At 43.2% G+C, this 12,862-nt stretch overlaps 1 protein-coding gene across 3 annotated transcripts in view; it reads right to left on the bottom strand.

The window, feature by feature from the left end:
• Positions 1–11,415, bottom strand: part of RMDN3 (regulator of microtubule dynamics 3) — a 60,048-nt gene extending 48,633 nt beyond the window's left edge. The window contains exons 1-4 of one of the 3 annotated variants that reach the window (XM_077818882.1): positions 11,318–11,415; positions 10,338–10,543; positions 4,033–4,228; positions 2,418–2,564 (exon numbers count right to left, since the gene is read on the bottom strand). In XM_077818882.1, the coding sequence (XP_077675008.1) occupies positions 2,418–2,564; positions 4,033–4,228; positions 10,338–10,536 (542 nt within the window). In that variant the 5' untranslated portion in view covers positions 10,537–10,543; positions 11,318–11,415. Of the gene's footprint in view, positions 1–2,417; positions 2,565–4,032; positions 4,229–10,337; positions 10,544–10,879; positions 11,026–11,317 lie in introns of those variants that run through there. The other 2 variants (XM_077818883.1, XM_077818884.1) reach the window with 2 other exon arrangements.
• Between the last annotated feature and the right edge of the window lie 1,447 nt (positions 11,416–12,862).

Below are 12,862 nucleotides of genomic sequence, written 5' to 3'. Positions count from 1 at the left end.
ACAAAACAAACATAATTACATTTCTCTTGCAGTTAGGATCCAGTACTTAGCCTACAACTAACAGGAATTAGCCAGACAAAATTGGGGCTTACTGACAACCTTTCACTTCAGAAAAAACAGACATACCTGACTTGTTTCAAAAAGTTACAAATCACCCTACAAAACCCATTAAACAACATATGCAAGCTGTTCAGTAAAACCTCTTAGCTGTCAGTATTAAAGAAAAAACAGGGCATTTCACTTGGAGACAGCAATTCAGTTATAACCAACTGTGCTGTGTCAATCAAGGTGAGTGAGCACATAAAAGATTAATTTAAAACCTTCCCTCCCAAACTATTAATCAATAGGCTACAGTCAAAAGTGATCAAAAAGATTGTTCAGTAATTAGCACCATGGTGCGGATGGTGTTACAACAGTGAACAATTGCCATCCTTATATTGAGATTGTTCCAAATCTGTCTTTTGCAGAGCGTAATTAAAAGTGACTTTACTAGAAGGATGATCAAACCTGTGGAAATATTTATAACTGGATTTTAATCACCCTGAATAGCCTGTACAAGTAAAAAAAAGTTTCTCTGAATCAACTATAAGCTTACATATTTTATCTGAAAGGAATACCATCTTCATCAAAACAAGATTGAGAGGACAAGCTGTAAAATGCTCTCAATATATCTGCAGCTGGAAACATCTCCGTCATTTCCATGTCCTACAAATGATTCTCTGTTCTCTTCAGACAGCTTTTCTTGCTTTGTTATTTTAATACTTTCCTCAATGTCTCTTAGGAGTAATGTTTTCTGTTTTGTCAAAGCCAAAGAACCCAGACAAATCTTATACCTCTGTAGAATAAGCATGGGAATCCCAAGAAAGCATATTCCAAATTCCAAGATGCTGTAAACAACATCCTGCTAGGTCAAGAATTGCCTTTTTTCCTTTTATAAAGCAGAATTATTGTGGAACTATTCTTTAGTCACTTTGAAGCACATTAGTTATCATATATCATTTGCAGGGGGTTAAAAAATGACAATGAGATCAGCTCAAATTCCTCCTCTAAGGAAGATCTCACAAAATATGAGAATCTGGAAGAGTTTTACCATCAGCTGAAGACAAACACTGTACAAAGAGATAGAAACTTTAAGTTTTCTTCCTCCATGCAGCCACACACACTTTACAAGTTGACCTACCCATTATCAGCAGGTAGAGGCAACATGCTAGTTATATGCACTGGCAAAATTATTTGAAGATTCATTAAGACCTGCAAGTGACACTGAGAAAACACACATGGTAATTTGGAACCCTCGGTCTAAAAAACATATAATTTGCCTTTCCATGAGAAAATACTGACAGAGAATTTTATGCTCAGGAATCTGCTTCATGCCCTTCTTAATCTATTGACTTAAAAAAAAAAAAAAAAAAATCAGGAAAGAGAAGACTTTCCTCCTCTTGACCAGAGGCACATGCACCCACTAGGCATCCTACTTATAAAGCATCAGGTGACTTACGGTACTCAGATAGTACAAGGATAGGTGTGGTAAGAACCTAAATAAAATGACAAACATGTAAGCATGATCCTACCAAAACGAGGCTTTACATAGTCTTAGAATTAGATGTCCTGTATTCTGTTTAACTTCCTTTTAATTTCAGGATCTTTTAGAAAACATTACTTCAAAAGTAATTTTGGTTTATGGCCTGACAGTTGCTGTTGCTCTTTTGCCATTCTGACCCCAAATGATTTGTTAGTGTAAACCAGATTTACATAATCTCTCCCAGAATGTCACGTTTAGAATTATAGCACCCATCTCCTTCTAGCCCAGCCAAAGGCTTATTCCCATCACCCTTTAGTCAGTGAACTCCGCTTCACCCTCAACAGTGGGTTCTTGCTCCAGCTGTACCTAACTGCCAATTCTGGTTCAAACTACAGAAGATTTCATAGGTTTGTGTTAGATGGAGCCCTGCTGCTCAAACTCTCAGTGAAAGTTGCCTGCCCCTAACTAGAGCACCTCTCTTGAATTACAATTCAAAGAACACCATACTCCACAATTATAACTAGAGCCAACTGGAGTATTTCTTATTTCCCTCCAGCCCTGTCATAATTTCCTTGCCAGTTTGCCTGCAATGGCATATAAACTGTCACACATCACCCTGACTGTTGATCAAAAACTGGAAGGGATAATTTTTTTTTTTTTTTTTTAATTATAAAATGTGGTAGCAAAATTACAATTCTTGGTAGGAGGACTCAGGGGCAGGTGTAGTATCTAAAACTTCTGGCTTTTTTAAGAAAATCAACAAATCTGAATACAAGTAGAGCAGGAAAAAAAATGCATCTATTGAAACATCCCATCTGTGATATAGAATACAATGAAGTAAGTGGCTACTGAGTTTCCGAGACCAAGAACAGTTCTTAACAGATGTTCTGCTTACCCTCCCTCACTTTCACCATCATCTGTATTGGCCCCTCTTGAGCTGGCTGTGAAATAAATAGAGCTGGACCCTGTGGAATCACTCCTCTCTCTAGGAAATGGGTACCGCCTCCGCCGAGTTACCTTCTGGGTTTCTTCCAGGTGGGATCTGAAAGACAGACAGAAACACAGTAATGACTAGAGAAGTGTCTATTTCAATCCATGTCAATTTCTTTGCTTCTACCCGCATAATCTATTACATCCACTCCACACCAAAGGAGCAATAATTAAAATGGTACTTGTTCCTGCTTTGTGTAGGTGAAGTCACAAATTGCCAAGTTTAAAATACTGTGGGCTACACTATAAATGAGATCAAACAGAAACCCACAGGCAAATAGAAAGTGTATACAATCATCCTTCCCGTGAAGAAAGATGAAGGAACATTATTTATCATTCATATTATCATAGCGCCTAAAGGCCCTAGTCAGAGACAAGGGCCTCACTGTGCTAGGTGCTCTATGAACACAAAACAAAAAGACAGCCCCTGCCCCCGAGGAGCTCATGTTTTATAGGATATTCCATTCACTACATAATCTACAGTAGATATGAATGGGACAAACATTGCTACAGAGACAAGAAAAGAGCCAGAAATTTACAGACCACAAGTCCATCTGGTTCAGCATCTGTCTAAGATGGCTGAGAGCACCCAATTCTTAGAGGAAGGAAAACATCCACAATGCACCTAGTCTTATGTACAGTGTTGTACATGACAAGAAAACTTAGTTCCTGAAATAGGGAGATGATCAGACATCCTGAAGCATAGATATGACTTCTCATACTGTCATTGTTTTGTACAACTATAAGTATTGATTGTCATAAAGTTACAGGCTTAAGAATCCAGAGTAACTGTTCCACTGACCTTTGAGTAAGAAAACATCTAGGGTGAAATACTGACCCCAGTGAAGTCAAAGGGAGTTTTGACTTCAGTAGGGCCAGAATTTCACCTCTAGTGAACAAACAAACTGTGTAAGAGAAATATTTCCATTTATTCGTTCTAGATTTACTGGGCTTTTAATTTCACTGAATATCTCCTTGTTCTTGTGTAACGAACAAATCAAAAAGGACTGAATGATTAGTTTTCACTATTCTTGTCACAATTTTGACAACTTAAAGCCAATTCCTTCTGGATCTTCTCCTTTCCAGTTTCAATAATCCTACCCTTTAGTGGGATTTACACAAAAAGAGATTGTAAACACATGCCTGTGCATGCTCAGATTATCCAAATTGTAGAATATCGAGCATACATTGGATTTCAAATTTCCTTGGCTGGCATTGGCTCTCTGTTTGGGGGAGTTAGGTGGGGGAAGATGGGACAAATTTTAGAAAACAGTAGCTTACACCCTTGCCCATTTTTAGAGCTTTATTGTAATGAAGGGTGGATATGCTCTTTGCGTGAGAGACTTGTCCTGATTCCCATTTATAAAAGATACATAGGTTGATCTCTTCATTAGAGAAGGCAGAGAGGACAAGATTGTTTTCACCTAAAACCTGCTGGTCTGTAAGCTCTTTCAAGGCATATAGAGAGATGGTTTTCTAATTGTCTATGATTGACAAAAGGAAGGTGGTTTTGTACTTACTTGACTTCTCCACTGATCTCCCCAGCTAAACTCTGCAGGCTGTTCTTCAGTTCCTCCACTTCTTTTCGTAGCTCTATAATGTTTTTCAGCACAAAGTCCAGGCGGTTCAGCACTTCCACGTGCTCTTCTCGTGTTAAAAGAGAGGTGTATGTAATGCCATCACCAGCCTCCATTGGTGCTTGTCTTATAAGCAGAACTAAAAGAGTGAGAAAAAACTTAATTAGACATAGAGGTGAGTGACAAAGATTAGAAACAGGAAAACATTGCCAGATGCTTGTTTCTGGACATTCAAAGAGGGGAATAAAACCATGTAATAATGCACTGCAGAAAAAAATGAATACATCAGTGACCACGGCAATCGAGGAGGTTGCTTACTTTTAAGCATGCTTCCCTTTCTTTTCCTTGGTTAAAACTATCTGTCTGTCACAGGCAGGTTTTAAAGTTATATTCCCACTAAAAGTAAGGTGACAGCAATTCTTATGAAAGGCTCCAGAGGTAATCCCAGCAATCACAGGCCGGTAAACCTGACTTCAGTATTGGGAAAACTGGTTAAGAACAGAATGATCAGACACATAGATGAACATGATTTGTTTGGGAAGATTCAACATGATTTTTGTAAAGGGAAATCATGCCTCACCAATCTACTAGAATTCTTTGAGGGGGGTCAACAAGCATGTGGACAAAGGTAATCCAGTGGATATAATATAGATTTTCAGAAAGCCTTTGACAAGGATCCCTCCCCAAAGGCTCTTAAAGAAAAGTAAGCGCTCATGGGATAAGAGGGAAGGTCCCCTCATGGATCAGTAACTGGTTAAAAGATAGCAAACAAAGGGTAGGAATAAACGGTCAGTTTTCAGAATGGATAGAGGTAAATAGTGGTGTCCCCTAGGGATCTGAATGGGGACCAGTACTTCAACATAGAATCACAGAGTATCAGAGTTGGAAGGGACCTCAGGAGGTCATCTAGTCCAACCCCCTGCTCAAAGTAGGACCAATCCCCAATTTTCGCCCCAGATCCCTAAACAACATATTCATAAAGGATCTGAAAAATGGGCAAACAGTGAGGTGGCAAAATTTGCAGATAATACAAAACTACTCAAGACAGTTAAGTCCAAAGCAGATTGTGAAGAGTTGCAAAGACATCTCACAAAACTGGGTGACTGGGCAACAAAATGGGAGATGAAATTCAATGTTGAAAAATGCAAAGTAATGCATATTGAAAAACATAATCCCAACTATACATATAAAATGATGGGGTCTAAATCAGTTGTTATCACTCAAGAAATGACTAAGAGATGATGGAGGTCTATAAAATAATGACTTGTGTGGAGAAAGTAAATAAAGAAGTCCTATTTACTCCTTCTCATCATGCAAGAACTAGGGGTCACCAAATGAAATTAATAGGCAGTAGGTTTAAAATAAAAGAAAAGGAAATATTTCTTCACACAATGCATAGTCAACCTGTGGAACTTTTTGCCAGAAGATATGAAGACCAAGACTATAACAGGGTTCAAAAAAGAACTGGATAAGTTCCTGGAGGATAAGTTCCATCAATGGCTATTGGTCAGGATGGGCAGGGACTGTGTCCCTAGCCTCTATTTGCCAGAAACTGGGAATGGGTGACAGGGGATGAATACCTGTTCTGTTCATTCCCTCTGAAGCACCTGGCATTGGCCACTGTCGGGATACTGGGCTAGATGGATTTTTGGTCTGACCTAGTATGGCTGTTCTTATGATTATGTAGTTACACATAATTAAGCACATGAAATTCTACTACTTATATGGCTCTAAAATAGTCTTAAACAGCCACACTTCACTTTACCTCTGAAATGCAACCAACTCTGGAATGCAGAATATCAGCCAGGAGATCAACTAGTTCATAAAATAATGTACAACAGTGGAACAGAGGTAAGCAAACTAATTCCGGCCAAGGACATGAGGAAAAATCTCTACTGTTGCAGAAAGTGGCATGGACTCTTAATATCAGATGAGCAAATTCAAACATATGGTTGCTGTGCCCTAAATATTTATGATATTTTAGCTTATCTGTTAAGATGCTGTACTTTGCTCCAGCTGCAACATGATCAACATGTACTGCTGGTATGACCACCGATTTAACTATTATCAAAGCTCTCTACAAACGGTCTCGTTTTTAAACTTGTTTCTCTATTTCTTACCATAAGGCCAGAAATTTATTTTTATAAGACACAAATAATCACACCTTAAGTCAAGTATGACTATAGTAAGAAAAATAACTTAAGGACTTCGAAGGAAGGAATCTTTTAAATAAAACAGTCTGTCAACCCTTCAGATTATTAAAACTAAAAAATGATAAGTATTTTGCTTCTCATTACTTATGCTGTTGATTTGGACATTAACACCACAAACAAATGAGGTTAGACAAAATTTTACATTGCTGGGATGGTACATAGCACTGCGGAAGAATGCTAAGTAAAAAAAAAATCAAATTTCTTATGATTTCAGTGAAAATGTTTTTATTGCAGATATGCAATTTTTTTTCCCAAAAGCACACCCAGCACCCTGGTAACAAGTCACCAAGCCCAAAAAAAAAAAAGAAAAAGAAATTAAATTTTGGGCTGACTGTCCCTTTTTAAAATGTAATAGCAACATATTGTATAATACAAAAATTAAAACCCAAACTGAGTGAAAGCTTGCTGCTCATGCCGTAAAACTAGTTAAACTGATGTACTGCATATCCTGAATTACAAGATTCTGTCCTCCAACTAACCTTTATTTTCTACACTGAAATCACTACACTTCTTTCAATATATTTAGAGGGATACAACTGAAAAAAAAATCCTCTGGTGTAAGCAAGTTTCTTTATCTATGTTACTAACACCACCATGATTTATTGAAAGTGAAACATTTAACACTCCAATTTGTTTCACTCAATTTAGAATCATTGTTTAACTTGTTCCATTTTTCAGCTTGGACAACTACTATCAATCAAGTTACATTTTCAAATTCCTAGCTGTAAAAAGTTTGGTCATGGACAGGCAAGGGGATATCAATTTTTTACGATGTTTTAACTGGATTTATTTTTTTAATGTTTGTAAAAAAATATTTCTACAATTTCATTGGTCTTAGTTTTAAGAAAATTGTAAGTGTCCCTTTACGTTTTACTTCAAACAAACCCTAAAAATACACCACAAAAAACAACTCTCCACATAATAGAACCTGTATTAGCCTGTAAATGGCACAGTAAAGTTTGTTAATGAAAAGCAATGCAAAAACTAAGAGGAAAAGTAAAGGACCTGAGAGAAATTTCTTTGCAGAGAAATAATGCGTTTTCAAATACTGTTGATAGAGAATGACCTTGGGAAAAAGCCACTTAGAAAAGTGGTTCAGTGCACTTGTCTCATGTAACTGTAGTGTGTAGGTTGTAACTTGAAACAAACCAAAGGACGTACTTCTTCACACAAAACACAGTCAACCTGTGGAACTTGTTGCCAGGGGATGTTGTGAAGGTCAAAACTATAACTGAGTTCAGAAAAGAATAAGATAAGTTCATGAAGAATACCTCCATCAATGGTTATTAACCAAGATGGTCAGGGATGGAACCCCATGCCCTGGGTCTCCCTAAGCCTGTAACTGCTAGAAGATGGGAGTGGACAAAAGGAGATGGATCATTTGATAAATGACCTGTTCCGTTCCTTCCCTCGGAAGCATCTGGCATTGGCCACTGTTGGAAGACAGGATATTGTGCTAGGTGGATTGTAGCCTGTCCCAGTATGGCCATTTGTCCTTAGTTTTATGCAGCTGAACACAATCTAGTTACTGTAATCTAATTATTCAGTTCCATGCCCTTGTCCACATCTCTTAAAACACTTGTTTAAAAGTTGTGAAGTAAAATAGTATAAAGAAAATTAACATCAGTTAGATGTAAGCTCTTTGGGGTAGAGAATGTCTTTATTTTGTGTTTGTACAGCACCTAGCACACTGGGGTTTTGGTTCTCTTTAAATAAGATATTTTGCCCCTTATTTGCTTATAAAAAACTCTCTCTCTCTCTCACACGTGCACACCCACAAACAAAACATTTAGAAACTTACTATGGTCTAGCTCAGGGGTTCTCAACCTTTCTTTTTTTTCCCTGAGGCCCTGCTCAACATGCTATAAAAACTCCAGGGCCCAACTGGGGAGAGATGGGGGACACGGGGCTCCGGGCAGGCCCTCAAGCGTAGATGTAGTTGATATTTCTATTTTGGGGAGGCAGAGGCCAGCAGGGCCTGGGCCAGTTCCGCACAGCAGGGTCCAGGAAGGCAATGCCACCTCCACCCCCTGACTCACCTCAGCAGGCCACTTAGCCTGTGTGGGTTGTATGCAGTGGGGGTTCTGCTCAAAAAGTTTGGCAACTGCTCAGAGTGCAAGGAGAGGGTAGCTAGGAGCTGTGCATGGGCAGGGAAGGGGTAGCTAGGGGCTGTGTGCCAGAAGGGCTCCCCTGTGATCACTGCTCCCCCAAGGGCTCTGCCACAGAGGGGGGGTCCCCCTGCCTAGGAAGCCCTTACCAACTGCACGAGCTGAGGAGCAGTCACAACCCCGGGCACCCGCAGCAGACGGGAGAATGCCGTGGCTGCCTGCTCCATGACTTGCCTCGGTAAAAGGCAATGCCTCGGGAGAATGCCGCACTGCCTGACTCCAGCTTCGGGCCCGGGGAGAGGAGGAAGGGGTGGGAGTGGAGCTGCCCCTAGAACTGTCCCATTCTGGCACTGCAGTGGGGGGAGAACCAGTGCTTGAGGTTTCAGCCCCGTTGCGGGTGGGCGCAGGGACTCAGGGTTTCAGCCCCACAGCAGGGGAGTGCCAAGGCTCAAGGTTTCAGCCCCTCCCCGAAAGGGCTTGCAGCCCCTTGGTTGAGAACCACTGGCCTAGCTCCTGTAAAGTAAGCTCTATTAAAGTTGATGTGGCTCTGCATGAACACCAGAGCAAATCCAGGTGGAGCCAGTTGCAGGATCTACCCCAAATGATATAGGGGAAAACAATGACACTGATTGTATGCAAAGGAAACAAATCAGAAAAAGCAGAGAAAAAACATCTCTCTTTTGTCTTCCGTATTATTTATAACACATGTAGCAAATGACTTTTTAAATGAAAAAAAGTCACTTTGGTAAGTTGACTACATCTTTTCCAGGTGTCTGGCTGGAGGGTCTTGCCCACATGCTGAGGGTCTAAGTGATCACTGTATTTGGGGTCAGAAAGGAATTTTCCCCCTGGTCAGACTGGAAGACACCTTAGGACTTTTTCAGCTTCCTCTGCAGCATGGGGCATGGGTCACTTGCTCTTTCAACTAGTGTAAATGGTGGATTCTCTGTAACTTGAAGTCTTTAAATCATGATTGAGGACAGCAGTAACTCAGCCAGAGGTTACAGGTCTATCACAGCAGGAGGTGGGTAAAGTTTTGTGGCATGCAATATGCAGGAGGTCAGACTAGATGATCATGATGGTCCCTTCTGACCTTAAAGGGTCTGTCACTTGAGGTGTTTCCCTACTACAGATTTGCAAATCTGCAGAATAGCCTTGCGCTAGTATATCTGCAAAAGTGAAAGGGAATAGAAACTGAGTAAATAAGAAAGCAAAAGTTACTATTTAGTATCCAAGCTAAATAGCATTCTAAAAGAAATGAAACATCATAAATGGTGAAAACTAAATTATGATAATCATTCAGGGCAAGACCCTACAACTGGCTGCATGTGCCTCCCTGACTTCAATGCGTGGGAGGTCCACCACACAGAGCTCCCTCCAAAATTAGGGCCAAAGACTAGAGAATGTGATGTTACACACTGCAAAATGGTTGAACAGTGATGTTTTGCATCCTGCTTGTTTAGGATTTGTGTTCTTAAAAATGTTTAATAATATTTTATTCTGTTTAATTCTTCCCTGAAATAAATTGGGGTTTGTTCAGTACTTACCAACTGTCTGGAAGAAGGTTGCTTATCTTGGATCTTTAAAATTCTTTAACAGGTTATTAGCAGTCAGTCAGATTTTATTAACTGTATTAATTTGATGATAGTGTGCATTTAGTTTTTCGAGTAACAAATGGATTATTTTTAATTTACGTCAGTTATTTTAAGCTGATCTACTGATCATCTTTAGGGTGAGCAGGTGGGCAGTTTACCTCCTACAATGGCAATATCCCAATTATATACTAACCACTTCTGAGCTACAAACAGAAAAAGCAGTAGTGGTAGCACTGAACCCAAGTTCAGACATGAAGGACAAATCCACCCTTGCCAGTCAGAGACCAATTTTGCAGATAACACAGAAGTAGAAACAGAAATAATTACTGTACCCTGGTTATGGTGCCCCAGAGTCTCTGCATTTTCATGGGGCCCCACAGAGTTCTGCATGAGCTGAACCAGAGAGTGCCTGGAGCTGCCTCCCCACCAGGGCCTTTTCCGCCTCTGTTTGTACAAGAACAAGAACCCGATCCCAACAGCCGCACCCAGCAGTATCCCAAGCCCCACACGGGACACCCTCAGTTTGGACATGATGTGCCTGAAATAAGCAGACAGGATACAAGTCACATGAATGCCAGTCACCACCTCCCCCCACTGCAGCACCTCGGAGGGCAGGGAGGCGAGCCCCCTTGATGCCGGCCTCCCGCAGGGGTAGCAGTCATAGAATCATAGAATATCAGGGTTGGAAGGGACCTCAGGAGGACATCTAGTCCAACCCCCTGCTCAAAGCAGGACCAATCCCCAATTTTTGCCCCAGATCCCCTAAATGGCCCCCTCAATGACTGAACTCACAAGCCTGGGTTTAGCAAACCACTGAGCTATCTCCCCCGCAGCCCCAGTGCTCCAGCCCGAAACCTCTCGAGCCAGCCCTGACCTCTGCAACCGAGCGAGCAGCCCCCGAGTCACGGGTGTCTAAGCCTGCCGAGCGGGGGCGGGGCGGGGCGTGCTCTCCGCAGCTCTGCGGCACCCCGCTCACCCAGCCCCGCACCAGCCTTGCGCTGACACGGCCGCTCTGGGGCCCGCCTGTCACCCAGGCACGCACTGCCCCACCGGCCGAGGGCGCAGCTCGGGCCCGGCCCGGGGGAAGAGCCGGGGGCGGGGCCGGCCGTTTATCACCCCGCAGCCCGGGCGGTTACACCCGGCTCGCGCCAGGCTCGGGCGGGAGGGCTGGGACGACGCTGCCGGCCAGTGACTGTCGCCGCAGGGAGCGTGGGGCTACCCGCAGCAGCCCGGGAGAGCGGAGCCGGCGGCCGGCGCTGCGCGGTGACACACACGCCCTAGGCTCCACAACGGGGCACTCGGGGCTACTCACACCGCGAAGCCCTGCGCTCCCCGCGCGGCCACCGTCCTGCCGCTCGCCTGCCACACGCGCCCCTCACCCTGCCCATGAGCCACCCTCCCGCCGGTGCATAGAGATGACGTATGGAAAGCCAGCCGCCCCTGCCTGCCCTCAGCACCGCCCAAAGTGTCGCCGGTGGGATGATGTCATCAGCTCCACCTTACTAGGCTAAAAGCGCCAGTTGAGACTCCATCACGTGTCTCTCTGCCCTTGGGCTAAGGGCACGTGACTCCGGGGAGCCAATGAGCGTGGGCCAGGAGGTGGGTGTGCTCATGTCCGGGGGGCAGGTGGAGGTGTGGGGAGCAGGGTGGAGATTGAATGGAAGCTCTGAGGGCTCATTTCCCAGCCCGATGCTGTATCTGCGTGGTTTGCGTTTTCATTGGCTAGCCTGTCCGCCCCCCCTCCGGTCCCACGCGCTGCTCCCACGTGCCCGCCTCCAGCTCTTTGCAAGCCCCTGCCCTAGGCTTCACCTAGTGCTGTGCTGAGCGCAGGGCCCGGCTGCTCACTAACCCGGCTTGTGCGGGAGCTGGCTGCGCCGGGTACCCTCCTCTAGGGCGCACTTGTCATTAGGTGGGCGGGCTTCAGTAGCCGTGAAGTCAGGGCACTTGTAAGAAAAAACAAAAGAAGTGCGAGCGTCAGGAGGACTTACGGGGGAGAGAGGTTCTGATCGTCGGATGGGGACATAGTGCAGTGGTTTGGGGTGCCTCTAGCCTTCTTCCCCTGAATCCTTTTGGTTGGGTCTCTGTCCCTGTAGCTGGTTACACTCACAAAGATGGGGCCCAGAGGTATTTAGGCTCCTAACTGCTATTGATTTCCCTCACTACCTTTGAGAATCTGGGCCTTAGAGCCCAGGGGAATTTCAGGTCTGCTAACTCAACTGTTTTGTAATCTCAAGGATGAGGTCCAAAGTGTGGAGCCCCCAGAACACAGGGCCCTGTGTGGCTTCACAACCAAGTGTCTAACCCTCTCTGCTATAGAGACACCTGACCAAAAAAAAAAAAAAAACAGCAGTGGAGGGACACTCAGTTTTTCCCCAAGCAGGAACACCCTTACATCATTTCATTTTGAAGTGATCACCAAGGTAAAATTTGGATTGCTGATGGGTTTATTAGTTATGTCAGAAAGCCAGAGAACAGTACCGGAGGATTTCAAAGCCTCCTCTGATACAAGTTTGGAACATTCAGGCACTAAACTTATTCTTCATTTAAATTCAACCCTTCTTCCTTAAAATAATTTTTGGCTTTTCACTGTATTTAGGTGATATCAGGCGAAGAAAAGATGCTTTTTGAGGCTCTATCTTGTGCTGGGAATCTGCTGTTAGCCTTTCAGATTGCATTGGTGACGTAGAAGCTTTTGGTGAAGGCAGCTGAAACACATTTGTTCTGATAAAACCCTGACATTGAATGGAAAGGGGGCACTCCATTTCCTCAAACTCTAATTATTATTTGCAGTCTTGTTGTTATCAGTAAAGCAATAACAGGCTCAAGGCAGCATGAGTTTGAATTCATATCCCCATGC

Source organism: Eretmochelys imbricata, chromosome 6, assembly GCF_965152235.1.
Source record: "Eretmochelys imbricata isolate rEreImb1 chromosome 6, rEreImb1.hap1, whole genome shotgun sequence".
NCBI lineage: Eukaryota > Metazoa > Chordata > Testudines > Cheloniidae > Eretmochelys > Eretmochelys imbricata.
Note: the sequence above shows the minus strand (reverse complement) of the source record. Positions and strands in the feature narration are given on the sequence as shown.